Source organism: Patella vulgata, chromosome 7 (genome assembly GCF_932274485.2).
Source record: "Patella vulgata chromosome 7, xgPatVulg1.2, whole genome shotgun sequence".
Lineage (NCBI taxonomy): Eukaryota > Metazoa > Mollusca > Gastropoda > Patellidae > Patella > Patella vulgata.
In genome coordinates, this window is record NC_065885.2 from 45,614,271 (window position 1) to 45,636,701 (window position 22,431).

General features: G+C 35.7%; 1 protein-coding gene and 1 long non-coding RNA gene across 5 annotated transcripts in view; one reads left to right on the forward strand and one right to left on the reverse strand.

Annotated features, from left to right (window-relative positions):
* Nucleotides 1-22,431, reverse strand: part of LOC126828356 (uncharacterized) — a 204,133-nt gene that overhangs the window by 62,059 nt on the left and 119,643 nt on the right. For all 4 annotated transcript variants that reach the window (XM_050558097.2, XM_050558093.1, XM_050558092.1 and 1 more), the window contains exon 7: nucleotides 5,903-5,991. In XM_050558097.2, the coding sequence (XP_050414054.1) occupies nucleotides 5,903-5,991 (89 nt within the window). The remainder of the gene's footprint in view (nucleotides 1-5,902; nucleotides 5,992-22,431) is intronic.
* Nucleotides 19,060-20,738, forward strand: LOC126828423 (uncharacterized). The gene is made up of 3 exons (XR_007683044.2): nucleotides 19,060-19,263; nucleotides 19,747-19,897; nucleotides 20,217-20,738. It is a non-coding gene; the product is annotated as an uncharacterized LOC126828423 (long non-coding RNA).

Sequence of the window (22,431 nt, forward strand, 5' to 3'; positions counted from 1 at the left end):
TTGGCGCCCTGTGCGAAGCCAAGCTAGGACCATGGCTCCCTCAACACAAACTAATTATGGAGTCTATAAGAAGATTTGTACTTGATATGTTTGATGAATAACAAGCCAACAGTGAGGTTGATGTCCCCCGCCGAAATCCCAAAATAAATAGATGACACATATTAATTAATTGCACATTTATTTTTTTTCAAAAGTATCAAGCAATCAAACTGATTATCATCTATACACTAAGTTTCATCACTCTCTATCAGATAGAATCAAAGTTATCTTGTTCCAATGCATCGACCAATGAAATTGCTTACCTCTGTTTAGCTTTACCTCGAAATGCTAATCATTGAACTCAGTCAAGACATTCAGCTAATGAACATCTACATCAAGTTTAAACATTCTACCTCAATTAAAAGCAGAGTTGTAATGTTCCCAATCTTGACCAATCAAATTGCTTATCGATCTTTAACCTAAGCAGAAAAGTCTCATCATCAAACTTAGTCAAGGTAATGATATAATGAACCTATACTCGGAGCTTCATCACTCTCGCTTAATTAAAACCAAAGTTATTGGCCCCAAAGCATCAACCAATAAAATTGCTTATCTCTGCTTACCGTAAGCAGACAATGTTTATCATCGAACTCCATCATGTCATTCACCTAATGAACACCTTCACCAAGTTTGAACATTCTACCTCAATTAAGGGGATCATGTGGCTAAGTGGGTAAGATGCTAGCTCGCTAGCCTGGAGGTTGGGTGTTCGATCCCTGCATTGGCTGAGAAAGTTCATCCAGATTTTCCGGCGTGGTTCTCCCTTGTCAGTGATGCAGGACGGAGGGGCTGACAAAGAAAGCTGTCTAGTTGTTCGGATGGGACGAAAAAACCGAGGTCCCGTGTACACATTGGCGTGCACGTAAAAGATCCCTTGGCAGTTGGAATTCGATATAAGAGTAAACTGTAGTGCCGCTGTCCGGGCAAAATTCCCTCACAGCCCAGGTTAGGAGCAGAACAGTAGGACGTTAAACTCCATTTCATTTCATTTCATTTCTACCTCAATTAGAAGGAGAGTTATTGTGTTTCAAAGTCTCGACCAATCAAATTGCTTATCACTCAACTTACCCTAAGCAGAAAATGCTTATTATGGAACTTAGTCAAGGTATTGATGTGATAAAACCATACACCAAGTGTCATCACTCTCACTTAATTAGAAATTAAGTTATCATATCCCAAAGCATCAACCAATCAAATTGCTTATCTCTGCTTACTCTAAGCAGAAAATTCTCATCTTCTAACTCCCAACTCCATCAAGGCATTCACCTAATAAACACCTACGCCAAGTGTGAACATTCTAGCTCAATTAGAATGAGAGTTATTGTGTTCCAACGTCTCGACCAATCAAATTGCTTATAGCTCTCCTTACCCTGAGCAGAAAATGCTCATTATCGAACTTAGTCAAGGTATTGATGTAATAAAACTATACACAAAATTTTATCACTCTCAGTTAATTAGAACTAAAGTCATCCCAAAGCATCAACCAATCAAATTGCTTACCTCTGCTTACCCTAAGCAGAAAATACCCATCTTTGAACTCCATCAAGGCATTGACCTAATAAACACCTACACCAAGTATGAACCTTCTAGATCAAGTAGAAAGATAGTTATTGTGTCCCAAAAAGTGTGACGGACAGACAGAGAGACCGGCGGACGGACCGACGGACGGGGGCGACGACAATATACGACCACATTTCAATGTGGGTGTATAAAAAGTACACCACCCTCAGGGGGGGTTGGATGGTCGAATGGTAAGCACGTTCACGCTGTATCATAAGGCCTGTCATTGAGTCAACTGCCATGGTTTCAAATCGCCGGTTGTTCGTGAGAAGGAGTAGGGTCGCCTGTCCAACCTCGTGGGTTTTCTCCAGGTCCTCCCACTGCTAAAGACCCTAGGCACAAGGCCTGTCATTGAGTCAACTGCCATGGTTTCAAATCGCCGGTTGTTCGTGACAAGGAGTAGGGTCGCCTGTCCAACCTCGTGGGTTTTCTCCAGGTCCTCCCACTGCTAAAGACCCTAGGCACAAGCGAATTATTGAAATAAAATTAAACCATATTATGTTAGTCCCGAAATAACCTAATTTGTGTCGATTGGACGTTAAAACCCATTTTTCTCTCTCTACACTACCCTCAGACATGATAGTATTATTATAGCATGCTAGAACATCTTGTGTTTTGAAACATATACTTTGTGTTGTGCTTACTGCACGTTTGCCAAAGTGGTGGCAGGAGAAACAAGGAAACAATTCAATATGGCACTTGTTATTTGTAATGAATCACAGGGCGTTAACGTCTTCAAATTTCTGCTCGATGTTTTGTATACGTTATTAGCACTTGCTGCTAGCTTCAAAATGTTACATCCTTAATATCGACTATATACCAACATTAGTATACAAACAACTTTTCATGAGGTCAGTGGCTAATGAAAAATGTATGTGGCTAATAATTTTTTCATGCATTAGCCACAGTAGCTAATGAATTTTAGAAACTAGTGCTAACACAGTTATTCCCTCCTCCGAAATGGAAAAAATGATATTTTCACCTGAGAAACAGAAGATAGGTTGCCAGGCAACGAAACATACGCCCACAGCAGCTAAATTGTCCGAGCAGTCAACAAGAGTAGTCGCATATTTTTACTTTTTTCGGTAATGAAACATTTATAATACACTAAAATTTGATTAAGAGCAACAACTCAGAAAACCATTAGAATTTGTTTGGTTTTTATAAAGTTCTGCCCCATGCTAACATTTTGTATACAAAACTTTTAATACTATATCATGGATTTAGCTGTTCCAAGTAATAAAAATTCATTGAAAATCAATATACTTGTTCGTCTCAAGATCTTAAAGTCTGTGTATCAATCTGAAGTCAATCGGATATTAACTTTGGCCTCTAGAGCGTCCACAAGATTTTTCAAAGTGATCAAGGGCCATAACTTTGGCAGTAATTATCAGAAATCTTTGAAAATCAATAGGATTATTCGCCTTGTGACCTCAAACACTGTGTATAAATTTAAAGTCAATCAGATATTAACTTTAGCCTTTAGAGCATCCACAAAGATTTTTGAAGTGATCAAGGGCCATAACTCTGGCAGTAACTATCGAAAATCACTGAAAATGAATAGACTTCTTCGTCTCATGACCTTTAACACTGTGTATAAAATTTAAAGTCAATCGGATATTAACTTTAGACTCTAGAGCGTCCACAAGATTTTTCAAAATGATCAAGGGCCATAAATCTGGCAGTAATTATCGTAAATTGCTGAAAATCAATAGGATTCTTCGTCTCATGACCTTAAGCACTGTGTATAAATTTAAAGTCAATAGGATATAATAACTTTGGCCTCTAGAGAGTCCACAAGATTTTTTTGAAGTGATCAAGAGCAATAACTCTGGCAGTAATTATCAGAAATCGCTGAAAATCAATAGGCTTCTTCGTCTCATGACCTTAAACACTGTGTATAAATTTAAAGTCAATCGGATATTAACTTTTGCCTCTAGAACGTCCACAAGATTTTTTTGAAGTGATCAATGGCCATAACTCTGGCAGTAATTATCGGATATCGCTGAAAATCAATAGGCTTCTTCGTCTCATGGCCTTAAACACTGTATATAAATTTAAAGTCAATCGGATATTAACTTTAGCCTCTAGAGCGTCCACAAGCAATTGTTGACGGACGGACGGACGGACGGACGGGGGCGACGACAATATACGACCACATTTCAATGTGGGCGTATAAAAAATAAATTGGTGTGGCCTTTATTGTAGTATAAAATAGACTTGTGTAAAACTGGGAAGTTATATGACTCTAGCTGTAGTGGGGTTCATATACAATGAATGAGAAACATCAGCTTTCAAAGAAGAAATATTTATTATCAGGCAAGCATGGTTGACATACAATGCTAAAAAAACTCAAAGTGCCACTAGCATTAATATAGACTGAGAGATATGGCCTTTTGAATCGGGGTACCAATTCGCAAGTTTTGAAACTACTATTCTATGACTTGATATTGGTGCACTGGTTTTAAATCTTCCACTTAGACAATATTCTTGTTGATTTGGAGGAAATATTTATGTAGATTATTACTTCTGCATCAGATTTTCCAAACAAGTACTAACTCTCGACCATGTATGGCTTGCAATTAAATGCCAAAAATCATTAAGTGCCAAATATCTCAGTCAATATCTCAGTTGTATAACTTTCCAGTTGTACGTAAGTCTATATGTACTATAACATATATTTCTTTCATAATATTCTGAGGGGTTCACCCGACAACTTTCATAGAATTTGGTCCACTTGACATGGGATGACTCATCCTCAAGCTAATAACACCATTTCTATACAATTGGGCGGCAATAATCCATGAAGTTAATATCTGATACACGCCAAAATCGAACACATCCAAAGTCTTGGCCAATCAAATTGCTTATCGCTCTGCTTACCCTGAGCAGAAAATGCTCATTATCGAACTTAGTCAAGGTTATGATGTAATGACACTATACATCAAGTTTCATCACTCTCACTTAATTACAACTAAAGTTATTGTGTCCCAAAGCATCAACCAATCAAATTGCTTATCTCTGCTTACCCTAAGCAGAAAATGCTCATCTTCGAACTCCATCAAGGCTTTGACCTAATAATCACCTACACCAAGTTTGAAAATTCTAGCTAAATAAGAAATAGAGTTATTGTGTCCCAAAAAATGTGACGGACAGACAGACGGATGAACCCATTTTAAAAAGGTGGGGGACAAAATTAGCTTCTTTCTCTCATAAACTGTATAAATTTCAAGACAATCAGATGATAACTTTAACCTCTAGAGCATATAGAGAATTTTTCAAAGCAATCCAGGTCCGTAACTCTGATATTACTCAAGGGCGATAACTCTGATTTTACTCAAGGGTGATAACTCTGGCAGTAATTACCGCAAATCATTGAAATTCATGTGCAATGCATTGAAATATGGAAAGATAGGTTGCCAGGCAACGAAACATATGCCCACAGCAGCTAAATAGTCTGTGCGGTCAACAACGATTGTCGAATATTTTTTTGTTTTGTCAGAAATGAAAACATTTACAAAACACTAAAATCTGATTACAAGTAACAACCCATTTGGCTTCTAGTTCTGCCCTATTCTAACATTTAGCATACAAAACATTTAATATCAACTTCCATAATCATTGGAAATCATTGAAAATTGACAGGCTTCTTCATCTCATGACCTTAAACACTGTGTATAAATTTAAACTCTAGAGCTTCTACACGATTTTTCAAAGAGGTCAAGGACTACAACTCTGACAGTAATTATCGGATATAGTTGAAAATCAATAGGCTTCTTTGTTTCATGACATTAAACACTGCGCATAAATTCAAAGTCAATCAGATATTAACTTTAGCCTTTAGAGCATCCACAAGATTTTTCAAAATGATCAAGGGCCATATATCTGGCAGTAATTATCAAAAACTGGGGAAAATCAATAGGCTTCTTCGTCTCATGACCTTAATCACTGTGTATAAATTTAAAGTCAATCGAATATTAACTTTAGCCTCTAGACCGAGGGACGAATGGACGGGGGAGACGACAATATACGACCACATATCAATGTGGCCGTATAAAAAGGTAATTAATTCCAAAATGGAAGGTCGCAAAATTTTGAATGTTGATGGGGGTCCCTTCTGGGACTACCCCCCACAAGAGCTTTCACAAGATTCTGCAAAATTACTTGTGCAAATATTTCTTTTTGAACACGCACTTGACAACATTAGACTCAATAAGTGAACATTCCGTCTGTATATATTTCTCTGATTACATATACAACAACAGTGCAACCTATTCTCAAATATCAAATAACTACTGTTTACCTTACAGTAATAACAAAGGTACCATTCTTCATCCTCCACACCATAAAATTACCATCATCATTTTTATATTTGCTCATAGTAGCTGATACCTAATTCAAATTAAATTATCAAATAAAGTTATTGGAAAGAAATTTATCATATTGATATAAATAATGCAAATACCATAAAACAAACAAATAAGAGCAATGCTAACGCTGCATGATACGTCCAGATTCCTGCTTTGATTGAAATGGTAGTTTTGCCATGCAAGATGCACCCACATTTTTCAAGAGATGTAACGTTGAAAAATTTGAAAGGTTTTTAAAATCAAATAAAAATTGTGACATCTTTGAGATATTAACATACATTTTAAGTTTCATCAAAATCAGATAAAAATTGTGACCTGCAGTGGGTTCAAAAGCTAAAGACAGGTTGCCAGACAACGAAACATACACCCACAGCAGCTAAGTTGTCCGAGCAGTCAACAAGAGTTGTCAAATATTATTTCTATTGTCTGTAATGAAACATTTATGAAACACTAAAGAACTTCTTCTACAGAGAGGCCTATCGGTAGTGTTATACATAAAACGATTGTACAATAGTCCCAAATTTCAGGAGTAGCAGAACAAAGGGATCGAAAATTGAACACGGCACCTTTCATTGTTAAGCGAAACATAAGTGGGGGATACAATCTGTACGTAAGAGTGCTTTTATCAGTGATGATATTTGAACTGAAATTATTTCAACTATGAGTGTTTTCTTCTTTCCAAAATATGGGTTTAGTGACCCTGTAACAGAAATAGTTGAGTGCTGTGTGTAATACTTAGACTTTGAATTAATATTGTTGCTTCTGTGTCAAAATTATCTTATACCGGTAATCATCAGGACAGAAATCGACGGCTCGCGCTGTTTATAAGAAAGTCCAATTTATTAAACGTTTGCAGTAGTATCGTACATAGGTATCGAATATTGCACCTGTGTTTAAATTCATGACGTTGTTAGAGCATGGACTCTATCTGTAATTAATATTAAATTTTTATTAGTGCACGAAACCAGAAAATTGGCGATATTTCATTGAATATTCAATCAATTTTTGAACCAGTTACATATTTGAGTAGCTGACATGAACGCGATTCCGAAGTCCCGTGTACACATTGGTGTGACCGTAAAAGATCCCTTGGCGGTTGGAATTCTATATAAAAGAAGACTAGAGCCGCTGTACGAGCATGTTTAGAGAGATCATTTCGGGACTAACATGGTTTATTTTTTTTTTATTTCAATAATTCGCTTGCGCGTAGGGGTCTTTAGCAGTGAGAGGAAACCTGAGGACCCGGAGAAAACTCACGAGGTTGGACAGGCGACATACTCCTTGTCACGTTCAACCGGGGAATCGAAACCCAGCCAGTTGAATCAATGAGAGACCGTATGATACAGCGCAGTCCTAAGGGCTATAGCCTACCGTGCAAATTCCAGCCAGTATAATGTATCTATATAAAAAAACATTTATTCCCACTGGCGATTTACAATCAGTCCCAAAGGCTTACCTACCGTGTAATTTACAGCCAGCATCACGTATCTATATAAGAGACATTTATTCTTACTGGCGATTTACAAATATTGCATGAAGAAATTCAAATCATAAGAACATAAACACGACTAATGCACAGTGTCATATTGATTATAAAAGAACAATGTATATATTTCGGGACTAACATATGGTTCAATTGGTTCATTTCTTTAGCAATGGGAGGAAACCGGAGGACCCGGAGTGATATATATGTGAATGAAAAGAGAGAGAGAAAGAAATGGGGTTTAACGTCCACTCGAAACAAACTAGGTCATTTCGGGACTAACATATGGTTTATTTTTTTTGTATTTCAATAATTCGCTTGCGCGTAGGGATCTTTAGTAGTGGGAGGAAACCGGAGGACCGAGAAAACCCACGAGGTTGGACAGGCGACCCTAGTCCTTCTCACGCAAAACCAGGTAATCGAAACCGCGCCAGTTGACTCGATGACAGACCCTATGATACAGCGCAGTCTAAAAGGCTAGCCTACCGTGCAAATTCTAGCCAGCATAATGTATCTATATAAGAGACATTTATTCCTACTGGCGATTTACAAATATTGCATGAAGAAATTCAAATCATAAGAACAGAAACACGACTAATACACAGTATCATATTGATTATAAAAGTACAATTTATATATTGGTTACACTATATATGTCACAAAACAACAATCATTAGATAATAATAATTATTTACTAATTATATAAATCATTTTAAGAGGTAGGAGTTATCCGTTGTTTAAATTAACAGTTATATAATCACTTTTCTCGGAAAAGCCGCCAATGCTTTCTTTCAAACTTGCTCAATCGAGATTCTACTGGGTAGTGTATTGTGTGAAACCCTTGTACAATTTTTCTAATTGTCATGGGTAGCCCAAAAAAAGAGATCGAAAATTGAAAACAGCGTATTTTTACGAGTTGGAGCATGTTTATGGGTCAATATCTGAGTTATACTAGAGAGCTGTGGTTTTTTTTTTTTTTTGGGGGGGGGGGGAGTGGTGGGGATAACCTTTTGTCATATATCTGGCGATCGTGTGTCGCCTTTGCGACCGTGAAAGCCTTCAGCATTGCGCGCAATTCTAGTTAGGCTTTCACCTTCGGTGAAAGACTATTGTTATTACTAAGATTAATATTATTATTATTATTAGGCTTTCACCTTCGGTGAAAGACTATTGTTATTACTAAGATTAATATTATTAAGCTTTCATATTACATATGAAAGCTTATTGTTTCTGTTAAGATTATTATTGTTATTTTTTTTTTGTGTTTTGTCCACAAATCGGATTTCTCAGAATCTAACCATAGGATCGTTCTGAAACTTTTACCTATCCCCCCAAAAATGGGTGGTGGCTGTTGATTAAATATATTTTCAAAACGTTTTACGAATCCGAAATCACCGAATTTTACGAAGGAATGCATTTGACCTACAATGCTGTAACTTTGTGACTATTTGACCTATTTTACTAATTCTTTTTTCTTTGAGTATCTTGAAACATTTACTTCAAATCTGCAATTTCGGATTTTGGCATTTCGAAAATTCGTCGCTGTCATTTCGAACCGGAAGTTATTACCAATTTGACAACTTCTTTAATAGTTGTGCGATTTTCGTGAAATTTAGAATGTTAGTAGATCTTGCCAATGCGACTTCAATGATGGCCTTGGAAATTTTCTAAATTATCTCCCCATGGTGAAATTAAGGATCAAAGTTTTCAAAAAAATCGTCGAAATATAGGTCAGAATGACCTAAAAAAAAATTCGATACTAGACAAGTAATTACTGATTCGTACACAAAATATGGAGTTTGTCGATCGAACCGGAAGTGCCACCATCTTTAAACGTGAAAAATCAAAAAGGCTTTTTTGCTATTTTACTTACAGACTCGGGCGTCATATTTTCGGAATCCTGGAAGGAATGCCTAAAAATCTATCGGATCAGAATTTTGATTTCGGTCACGTGATGGTCACCATTTTGAATTGAAAATGAAAAATAGAAGCAATGTGAAGGGCCGGGACTTTGGAACACAAGAACTCTCCTTTTAATTAAGCTAGAATGTTCAAACTTGGTGTAGGCGTTCACTAGGTCAATGTCATGATTGAGTTCAAAGATGAGCATTTTTTGCCTAGGGTAAGCGGAGATAAGCAAGCTGATTTGTTGATTCTTTAGGGCACGATGACATTGGTTATAATGAATGGAGGGCGATGAAACTCTTGTCAATCGAGAGGCTAATAGCTGGCCTGTTGTGTGAAATCATTGTATCATTTTTTGAAAATGTCCGGGGTAGCCGAAAAAAGGAGATCGAAATCCAAAAAGTCGTATTTTTACGATTTGGGGCATTTTTAGAGGTCGTGTAAAGTAAAATAAAGCATGCATATACATATATTATTGATATTAAATATATCATATAAAAAACTAAACAATGAATCAGCTGTCATTGACAGATTTTATATTATAAGCATGGTCAGTGGAAGGTCAGCGTATTGTCTAACTTGAACTCACTGACTCCGTAACATTATTGTGGGTATGGTATAAGCTGAATTTGATGAGATGCACATATCTCGTATGACTATTTGGTACTTACAGTGTTAGACTTTGTCGTAACGTTACGGTCTCCATTCATCAAATCGTCGTTGGGGCTATAATACGATTTTGAATCAAGTTATTTATCACTGAGGGACTCAAAATTAGGTTTGATGTAGCTCTGCTCATTTACAGTGGCGAATTTAACGGGCTCATGGGTTCCAGCTCCCTCCTCTAGTTATTATTATTATTATTATTTACCGCGGGAGCCTATTTCTCCATGATCGGAAACAGATATCGATCTGGAACCAAATTTTCTATGGGGAAACCATGTGGTGGTTACTTGATAAAGTATTTTTGAAACTTCTGCGCAGACTGGAAGTGGCCGAAATTTGAACGGTAGCAATAAATCAAAAAGCGGCCGTGGTTTCGCCAATTCTTTACCTATTTTAAAACAATTCACATTTTTGGAAACCCTGAATCTTTTCCGAGACAATGGCTATCTCACATTTTTCAATTTCGAACATTCATCTATGGCTTTAGTCGTTCGAACTTTGAAAATTTAAATTTTTACAAAAAACTTTTTTATTTATGAATATTTTTTAGTCGTGTTTTACACAAAATTAAAGAGTCATCTGACATGGGCAAAAATGTGAATATTTTTTGTCTCAGTAATTTTCCTTGGCCGCCATTGGCTAATTCAGTTTTTCAGTCCTAGATTAATTATTTATTGCTCGATTTGCATAAAACAAAGTTCATATACTCCGTTGTCTCAATTGTCATTTTATTTTTGTTACTGATAGAGATGTCTGTCGGCACCGGAAGTGGCTTAATTTTACCAAAAACTAAAATTTTGACAGTTAGGTACCATTTTTCGAAAGCAAAAATATTTTTTAAAAAAACTGATATAACTAATAGAGTGTGCCCTTTAAAGGCGCATAAAATGTTGGGATCAGTTTCTTTAATTTTGATTTCATTTTCGAGCAAATCCGATTAAGAGGTGAAAAAAGGTGTAAAATTGACCTATTTACAACCCATTCAGGCTTTTCAGATTTTAAAATATTTCTACGTAACATTTATAAACTTGTAACTATAATCCATACGAAGAAAATATATGTTAAAATTAGTTTATAATATAAGCAGTTACCTAGAAATGGGCAATTTTGCATAAGTCACTGTTTTCGTTATTTTGCCTGTAAAATAGTCAATTATTATTGGATTTTCACAAAAGTGACACCATTTGATTTAATAAGCAAGTATGCGTCGTATAAAATTGATTAAAATTTAAAATTGACACATGAAGTGACGCCATTTTGTCAAAAAATGCATTTCTAACATTTAAAATCAATATTTTGTTAAACCAAGAATTATTTAATATGTATTAATAATTTTAACTTTTGGTTTACATTCACATATTAATAAAGTTCATACGGTCATATAGATTTCACAAAATTGTTCAGTTGCGGAGAAATAGGCGATTTTCAACAGGTCACTTTTAAAGGTTTTTGGTCCATAAAAGTGTCAATTATTATTCGATTTTCATAAAATTTTCACTGAGTGATACCTAATGCCATTTACAATTTCATACAAGATTTAAGATTTTCATTTTCACCGGAAGTAACGTCGTTTTGGCAAAAACTGTATTTTTAGCCTTCAAAACAGATATTTTATTCAAATGAGTCTGATTTGTAATATTTTTAAAATTATGATATTTGATTCCAATCAACAAATAGAATGAACCCATACGATCATACAGATACCAGAAAATGGTTTCTAACTTGTACGGTTGCAGAGAAATAGACAGTTTTCTACAAGTCACTTTTCAAGGTTTTTGGTCTATAAAAGTGGCAATTATTATTCGATTTACATAAAATTTTCACCATGTGATGCCTTATGCCATTTCTGATTTCATAAAACTAATTGAACATTTTCATTATCACCGGAAGTACTTTACACTTACATGTAACAAATGTATAAAATGAATTGATATTGCTGGATTTAGTTGATTCGGCGTCCATTTTATTTGATGTGTGCAATGCTTATGTGGAAACCTGTTTAATGCTTTCATTGGTACCGGAAGTGACATATGTTTAGGGTAACGTGGCACCGATGAAATCGTAGTCATAAAAATATTTGATATTAAAAAAACCCCAGTAAAAATCGGTGCTCTTGCAAAAATCGTGATTTCACCGTCGGGTGTGACCGGATCAAAACACCTAAAGTATCGTTTGGTAGCTCGGTGAATGGGCTTTGATACACTTCCTGCCTGATTCCTGAAAGCCGGTTCAGTGCTGCTTGCAGGTCTAGTTATTATAATTATTATTTTTTTCCGCGGGAGCCTATTTCTCCATGATCGAAAACAGATATCGATCTGGAACCAAATTTTCTATTGGGAAACTATGTGGTGGCTACTTGATAAAACAATTTTGAAACTTCTGCGCATACCGGAAGTAACCGAATTTTGTACTTTTTTCCGGAATTGAAAATCGGCCGTGGTTTCATCAATTCTTTACCTATTTTCAAACAAATGACATTTTCGGAAACCCCGAATCTTTTCCGAGATAATGACTATCTCACATTTTTCAATTTCGAACATTCATCTATGGCTTTTGTCCTTCGAATTTTGAAAATATGTTGTTTACGAGACAATTTTTGTTATTTTTCAAAATTTTCAAATTTGATCAACATTTTTGGATACCTGAAGACCATCCGATTCCAGAAATATAAGTTTCATTCCGAGTAATCGCCCTTTATTTTTCGATTTTTTCGAATTTTCGGCCCATTTCCCAACCCTTATATTTTTTGGAAAGGATAAATCGATAGTTCTGAAAGTCCTGGAACATAAAGCTATATAGTCAGATCGCTGCATAAAGCAATTTCAACAATGATCCGGAAACCGGAAGTAGTCGAAATAATGATAGATATTTCGAAAAACCCCACAAAAAATGGGTATATTGGGGGAAAAACTCGATTTGCCCGTCCAGTATCAATGGATTAAACGAATTAAGATTTCGTTGAGTGGCCCGAGGAATGGACTGTCGTATGATGCCCAATTTATACAAATAGTATGACCAAGTAGCAAAATATGACAAGCTGAAAATCAAGTATTTTCTGATTTAAAGCGTTTTTGGACGCTTGTATCTCGAAAACTGCTTGAATCCATCCAATATGACATTGAAATGTCTGGAATAGGTAAAATAACGTACTGAAATTTTGGAAATACTCTATTACTTTATTTTTTAAACGAATTTTTACATAAAGGTTACACATTCAGATAGCTGACCTAATTACGATTCTAACGATGTATAATATGTATTGAAATATTTAAATTTAATTTTCGATATATTGACATTTTTGAATTTTTGGCTCTTTTGAACATAGGATATCTCAGGGCCATTTTATCTGATCAGATAATGTAATATATCATTACATAGCCCTGTGGCTATTTGATAAGCCAATCCGGCTTATTGTTTTTGTTAAGATTATTATTATTATTATGTTTTTTTGTGTGTACTTTCTGCAAATCGGATTTCTCAGAATCTAACCATAGGATCTTTCTGAAACTTTGACCCCCCCCCCCCAAATTGGGTGGCAGCTTTTGCTTAAATATATTTTCAAAACGTTTTACAAATCCAAATTTACCGAATTTTACGAACGAAGATACTGACCTACATACCAATAACTCTGTGACTATGAGACCTATTTTACTAATTCTTTTTTCTTTGAGTACATTGAAACATTTACTTCAAATCTGCAATTAGTGATTTCGAACCGGAAGTTGAAACCAACTTGACAACTTCTTTAATAGTTGCATGATTTTCATGAAATTTAATGTGTATGTAGATCTTACCAATGCGACTTGAAAAATGTCATTAGAAATTTTCTAAATTATCTCCCCTTGATGAAATTAAGGATCAAAGTTTTCAAAAAAATCGACGAAACATAGTTCGGATTGCCTTGATTTTTTTTTCTTTACTAGCTACGACACTACTGATTCGTACACAAAAAATGGAGTTTGTAGTCCAAACCGGAAGTGCCACCATCTTGAAATGTGAAATATCGCTAAGGCTTTTTTTGATATTTTACTTACAAATATATTTTCCAAATCCTTGAAGGAAAGCCCATAAAATGTAGGCAGTAGAATTTTGATTAAGGTCAACTGATGGACGCCATTTTGAATTGAATATGAAAAATAGTGAAAAATTCACATTAATGGGCTTGAAAACCCACACAATTGGTCGTGACTTAGAGAATCTGTCTCCTATTACCGAAATTAATACATTTCAGGATAGCCTGGCTCATGGTCGAATGTTTGGTATTTGAATATTTCAAAAATTCGAATTTCACCTTTGATGTTTTCCGTGCCGACAAGGTTGCTTTGAGTTTAGCTGGTTTTGACTTCGCGCATGCGCTACGCTGGAACCAAAGGTACCATGAGTACCAAATTCCGGCGAGGAACTTTTCACGCTGGTACCCAGGTTCCCTGAGAAATTCAAGGTGATACCTGCATTCGTTCAAGTCGTTTGTTCTTGGCACGGTTCCTGTCGTTCGGCTTTTTCCGCCATTTACGGCTTCAGTAAGTGCGAAAAAAGTGGAATATCGCCACGACACCGGCACCGATTGTCCGAAAACCATGAAATTTGGACACAATACGCCCAATGCCACCCCGGACTCCCATTTTGATCCGATTAAAAAAATAGAGTTTTAGCAAAAAAAAAAGAAGATTTTCGGTCAACAGATGGTCTGCATTTGGAATTGAATATGAAGAACAGTGAAAAATCCACTTGAACAGACGTGAAAATAAAACACAATAGGCTGTAATATGTTCAATGCGTCTCTTATTTCTGAAATTAATGCATTTCATGATAGCCCGGGATCAAGATTGATTTTTTGGTGTTAGAAAATTTTCAAAATTTCGTATTTCGCCTTTGACCTTTTACGTGCCGACAAAGTTGTTAACAGGACAATTTATGCCTTTAATTTTCAAAATTTACAAATTTAACCTAAATATTCGAACAGCTAAGGTCAATCTGATTCAAACAATGTTAGTTCCGTTCAAAGTTATTTCATTTATTTTTTTGATATTTTCCTGCCCCTTTTTAGTTCATTCCCGCCATTTTCGTTTCATGTTCTCATCCGTCCCGTTTTTAAACGGCTTGATCCATTTTTCTGAAACTTCTGGAACGGAAAGTCATACCGATTACAGCAATCCAACTCTCAGTTATTTCCCTTTAGTTTTCAGATTATTTTGTTGCCCGGGTGCAATGTTTCTCACTATATTTAGACTTGTAACTTCGCGACTTTTTCACCGATTTTGATAATTATTTTTTGTTGTTCTTTTTTCTTTTAAGATACTTGATATAATCCATGTCACGTGACGATGAATATGAAAGCTTTCATATCTGCATGGGACAGTAGCAGATCTAGTTATTGTTATTTTTTTTGTGTGTTTTGTCCACAAATCGGATTTCTCAGAATCTAACCATAGGATCGTTCTGAAACTTTTACCTATCCCCCCAAAAATGGGTGGTGGCTGTTGATTAAATATATTTTCAAAACGTTTTACGAATCCGAAATCACAGAATTTTACGAAGGAATGCATTTGACCTACAATGCTGTAACTTTGTGACTATTTGACCTATTTTACTAATTCTTTTTTCTTTGAGTATCTTGAAACATTTACTTCAAATCTGCAATTTCGGATTTTGGCATTTCGAAAATTCGTCGCTGTCATTTCGAACCGGAAGTTATTACCAATTTGACAACTTCTTTAATAGTTGTGCGATTTTCGTGAAATTTAGAATGTTAGTAGATCTTGCCAATGCGACTTCAACGATGTCCTTGGAAATTTTCTAAATTATCTCCCCATGGTGAAATTAAGGATCAAAGTTTTCAAAAAAATTGTCGAAATATAGGTCAGAATGACCTAAAAAAAAAATTCGATACTAGACAAGTAATTACTGATTCGTACACAAAATATGGAGTTTGTCGATCGAACCGGAAGTGCCACCATCTTTAAACGTGAAAAATCAAAAAGGCTTTTTTGCTATTTTACTTACAGACTCGGGCGTCCGATTTTCGGAATCCTGGAAGGAATGCCTAAAAATCTATCGGATCAGAATTTTTATTTCGGTCACGTGATGATCACCATTTTGAATTGAAAATGAAAAATAGAAGCAATTTGAAGGGCCGGGACTTTGGAACACAAGAACTCTCCTTCTAATTAAGCTAGAATGTTCAAACTTGGTGTAGGCGTTCACTAGGTCAAGGTCATGATTGAGTTCAAAGATGAGCATTTTTTGCCTAGGGTAAGCAGAGATAAGCAAGCTGATTTGTTGATTCTTTAGGGCACGATGACATTGGTTATAATGAATGGAGGGCGATGAAACTCTTGTCAATCGAGAGGCTAATAGCTGGCCTGTTGTGTGAAATCATTGTATCATTTTTTGAAAATGTCCGGGGTAGCCGAAAAAAGGAGATCGAAATCCAAAAAGTCGTATTTTTACGATTTGGGGCATTTTTAGAGGTCGTGTAAAGTAAAATAAAGCATGCATATACATATATTATTGATATTAAATATATCATATAAAAAACTAAACAATGAATCAGCTGTCATTGACAGATTTTATATTATAAGCATGGTCAGTGGAAGGTCAGCGTATTGTCTAACTTGAACTCACTGACTCCGTAACATTATTGTGGGTATGGTATAAGCTGAATTTGATGAGATGCACATATCTCGTATGACTATTTGGTACTTACAGTGTTAGACTTTGTCGTAACGTTACGGTCTCCATTCATCAAATCGTTGTTGGGGCTATAATACGATTTTGAATCAAGTTATTTATCACTGAGGGACTCAAAATTAGGTTTGATGTAGCTCTGCTCATTTACAGTGGCGAATTTAACGGGCTCATGGGTTCCAGCTCCCTCCTCTAGAAATTTCACAGCACCCGCATGGATTGTGGCTAATTTTGTGGCAGAATTTTATTTTTCTGGGGGAGGTATTTCTAAATGGCTCCGACACAAGTGCCTGAAATGCCATGAAATCACGTTTTCGGCCTCCAATTAAAATTTCTTAGCGGGAGAACCCCCTGACCCTTGCGGGGCTTCACGGTCGGTATCAGCCCCCCTCCCCACCACCATGGTTAATCCGGCGTTGATGTTCCCTCTTGTGCAGCTGCAAAAGAATGTACAAGTTCATTGCCTCATTGTCAAAGATCCCACTTTTCTACCCCAGTTCGGGTAATGAGGTCGAGCGTATATTGTATAGGGGATATTAAACAAGCAAACAGTATGGCTGATGTCTCCCGCCAAAACCCCAAAGTAAAAGATGACACATTAATTAATCGCACTTTCATATTTTTTTCAAAAGTATCGAGCAATCAAACTATACTGTAAATTTCATCACTCTCTGTCAGATAGAAATCAAGGTTATCTTGTCCCAAAGCATCGACCAATGAAATTGCCAAGCTGTAGCTCAAAATGTTCAGTCAAGACCTGATGAACATCTACACCAAGTTTAAACATTCTAGCTCAATTAAAAGCTGGGTTGTTATGTTCCAGTACTTCATTATAACCAAAGTTATCATACCCCAAAGCATTAACCAATTCAAAGTCCCGGCCAATCAAGTTGCTTTGCTTATCCTGACTAAGAGAATGCTCATTGTCGAACTTGGTCAAGGTAATATGGTCAAGGTACTAATGTAATGAAACTATACACAAAGTTTCATCAAATTGCTTATCTCTGCTTACCCATTTTAATAGTCCCCTGCCAATCGAAAAGCCCCCCGACCCACCCACTCCACTCCCGTGTAATACATTAGGTTATAATTGTGTTACAAACGTATCACAAGGAGCATTTGAATATTCTCTCTGAGGCATCTGATACCACTTGTCATTGAGGTGTTCACACAGCCAACTCATTTTTGTTTGTTTGTGTTATCTTTATTCAGTATAAATCAACTAATACAAATGAAAAAAAGTACTTGGTTTAATGAGATTATCTTTTGAGAGTTGGTCATACAGGTATCACTAATCATAATTGCTCTTAACTTCAAATATATACACGATTATGTGTATTCTAAATATCAAATAAAACAATGATGATTTCTTTACAATAGCAGTACAACAAATTTATTCGCAATATTTTCCTTTGATCAGTTGATCAAAAACCTGATTATATTTACAATATATTCTAGGTCTTTGCTCTTTATTCCATTGGTTCAAAATATGATAAAAGAGGCTTATCAAAAAGTTTATATCATGTAGTCTTATATAACAAATAGAACAATGACATACAAGATGTTTCAAATCATAATCTATTTGCATTATTTATTTCAATAATTTGACCTGTGATATTCATGTATAAAGCAAAATAGTAAACATTGAATTTCATTCACTTTTATGTATAATATAGTATTAAACCGGTTAATTATTGTATACAACATTTATTTAATTTCATAGCAACATTTTATACTATTGTATTCATTGTAGTTTTTTGTCATTATTAGCCCAGTCCGTGCATAGCATTATGATGTGAAATCCCATTTCATTTCAATTATAATAGTCTTCATCTAGAAACAATATTACTATTTATATTGGTATGTTACTACCAAGATATAACAATAAAATTAGCAAAAGTATGTATAAATTAATAAAGTTCTCTTTAGTATCTTTCATGAATAGTCAATTGTTCAATACCATTATTTCTCTTCACCTCATGCAAATAAATTGAAATGGGATTTAATGTTCAACTGTTTTACTTCACAACTTACATAAATCATTTGGTGATAAAGAAACATACATTTCTAGTATTTTTTTAACATAGTGTACTATACTATGCATCATTACCAAGGATTTAGAAAGGAACGAGAACAATTATTTACAAAATCTCGCTGGGATAAATTCCGTGAATGTGCCCATGAATGGCTAAAACTTGATGGGCGAGCGAAATGGATAGCTGAACAGGCGACTTCGGGTGATATAATCAAACAAGGAATTTATCGACGCGCCAAAAGATACTGGATTTCACCCAACATGCTACAGGCCTTTTACAGACAAATTCCGAATTGGGTCTGCCCATCCCCGGCTACAATCCAACCAGGGAATAGCGGGAGTGTAGACGATCTGGGACCTAGCTCTCCAAACAAATTACGCTCCTGAAGCAAAAAGAAAGAGTAAATCGGTGCTGCCTGTTGTGTGTATTATATGTAAAAAACGTGACAGATTTGTCACTGTTGGAGAAAATAGGAAGAAGGATGTATTAACACAGACTCAGACCCAAACAGGCTCAGGTAGGCCTAATGTTAATATTATGTTACTTACTAAATTTATAATTATTACTAATAAATATTAAATATATTCATCCTACAGTTTTTAATTATTGTGTTGTTGTTTTTGTTGTAAATGGAATCAGAAGTGCTACTGCAATCACTGTAAAATTGTTATGAAGCTAGCCAGTAAAGCCCTTTACCCCATTTGTTGATTTGGCACAGTCATTGGTTAAAGTGTTGCACATTTGCTTGCACAAGGGATGAAACATAGAGAAGTTAACTTGTTTTTTATTTTCTTGGCCCACTTGTAGGTGCCTTGCTAAGACGATCTGTCTCTAGACCATTTCCGCTCACACAAAGGATCTGAACTAAACCGCATGCCAGAGTTGACCAGCCAGGTACATGTACATGTAGGCCTCAAAGTGACATTCCCTCCCCCTCCTTTGAGCACAAACAACATTCAACGCTATATGGTGTATAATTTGTTTGCAAATTTGTTTGTAGGCCAACTGTTGAAAGCTGCTGAATTGAAAGAGGATGAAGATATTTTAAGGCATATCAGAGGGCAAGATTGTGTGGCCATTGAGGTCAGATATCACCAAAAATGTTATAGGCAATATACATGTACTGAATTTCTTAGACAGTTATCAGAAAGGTAAATATTTGTGATGTTTTTTTTATTTGTATTCTCCGCCTTCTTGCCACTGGTATTATTCAAATAAAACTGAACCATGGGTGAGTCCTGAAATTACTATGTTTTTGTCCAGTGGACGTTAAACCGCAATTCTCCTCTCTATCTCTCCTTGTACTGCTAATGCCTTCCTGTCTTCATTAGCTGGTTTCTGCATGAAAATAAGATGTTAACCCCTGTGTAAGTGTCTTTTTCCTCTGTTGTACGAAATTAATGAGAGTAAACCAAGCTCCAGAATTTTGTTTTAATTGTGTACATGTATATGTTTATTTATATTTTTCAGCAAAGATGACTAGCCCTCCGTCGAATATTAAACCACATACAATATATTCTGTGAAGATGTCATAAGAGAAAGAATCATAAATGGCCAGCAAAGTTGTCTTGTACAGAGAGAGAGAGAGAGAAATGGGGTTTAACGTCCACTCAACACAAACTAGGTCATTTTGGGACTAACATACGGTTTCAATTTTATTTCAATAATTCGCTTGCGCGTATGGGTCTTTAGCAGTGAGAGGAAACCGGAGTGCCCGGAGGAAACCCACGAGGTTGAGAAGACGCCTCTATCTCCATGCCACATACGCTCACACCTGGGATCAAAGCCACAGCCACAAGCCAGAGGTGACCGACCAGCTAGAGGTCGAAGCGCGGCACTCTAGGCCATCCCAACCCCCCTTTCTTGTACAGACCTGTGCATGTGTAGTCAATGTGAAAATGAAAAAAAAACTGTTAAAGAGACCGAATTTGATGTTAATACATTTAGTGACAGTGATGATGATAATGAAGATTAACTTTGATGACATTTGATGTGCAGAGTAACTGTTTAATTTTGATTTTCAATGATTGTTTCACTTTAATAAATAATTTCACAACTGTTCATCCTGTTTTCTAACCTTTCCCTTCATTCCAGCCCAGATACACAATTATTTTTTTTAACTTATATCTACATGTATGTTTGTAATTTGACCATTAATCATATCCGAAATAGTAGTTCACAGCTACATGTACAGTTGTAAAAATACTGTAGTGGCTAATTGAAAGGGAACATGTATGTGGGTTTAGAATGTTTATCTTAGTGGAAAAAAATCATGTGGTTCAATGCTTATAAAGTGCTACTGATCTCCATTATTTCAAAAGCATATCACTCAACTACTGTCAAACATATCCCCTGGCTAGAATATGCTACAAATCGACTCTAGCATGTTCCATACAAGCGATAATTTCTGAGCAAACATCCAACAACCAACCCTAACAGGCCCTTGAGATCCAACAAACAAAATAATTATTGGGCTTGTTTGCCCACACCTGGTCTTATGATTCATACAAGACCTGATAGTCTATCAATTACAGGCATTTGACAGAAAGGGAGATAATTCTTTTTTACCGTTAATGGATTTCCACAATTCTTTATTCACCCATGACATTTGTGTTTTGAGCATTTTTATTTACATCAAAATCTGTCCAATAAACTGTTCATTGCCAAGGATGAAGGCATGAGGTGTTTTACCAACTATTTAATTTTATGTCAACTTCAGAATTGTTAGTACACAAATAGCATTTATTTGACAATTTTGACGAATTTCATCTGGCCCTAAATCAATAAATTGCAAACATTTTGCTTGGAACTCCCAGATTTTGTCTTCCTGGCATCATAAGCTTTCCAAAAATGTATAGTTTTTTCTTTTATGGAAGACCGTGTAGCGGAGTTGTGTTTCTAAGCTAGCTAGAAATTTTGGCTGCAGGCCTACACCTCCCAAGCTAAATTTCCCTCATGTCATCCTGTATAGCAAAGGCATATGCCTGTCTTAATTAACCCAGTACTAAACACAATTTACTTGTTTAATTTTTCCAGCATTTTTCAGGATAGCTGATGGGATGCGGGTCAAGTTATGCCACTTGTCTATTTAATTATTTACCAGTGAAAAATCGAATTAACTTCACCAAATTTTTACTCATTATAATGATATTTTTTTTTTCTGTTCATATTATTTCTATGACATGTGACAGTGACTGTGAATATGAAAGCTTTAATATCTGCTTAGCAGATCTAGTTAAGCTTTCATATTACATATGAAAGCTTATTGTTTCTGTTAAGATTATTATTGTTATTTTTTTTTTGTGTTTTGTCCACAAATCGGATTTCTCAGAATCTAACCGTAGGATCGTTCTGAAACTTTTACCTATCCCCCCAAAAATGGGTGGTGGCTGTTGATTAAATATATTTTCAAAACGTTTTACGAATCCGAAATCACCGAATTTTACGAAGGAATGCATTTGACCTACAATGCTGTAACTTTGTGACTATTTGACCTATTTTACTAATTCTTTTTTCTTTGAGTATCTTGAAACATTTACTTCAAATCTGCAATTTCGGATTTTGGCATTTCGAAAATTCGTCGCTGTCATTTCGAACCGGAAGTTATTACCAATTTGACAACTTCTTTAATAGTTGTGCGATTTTCGTGAAATTTAGAATGTTAGTAGATCTTGCCAATGCGACT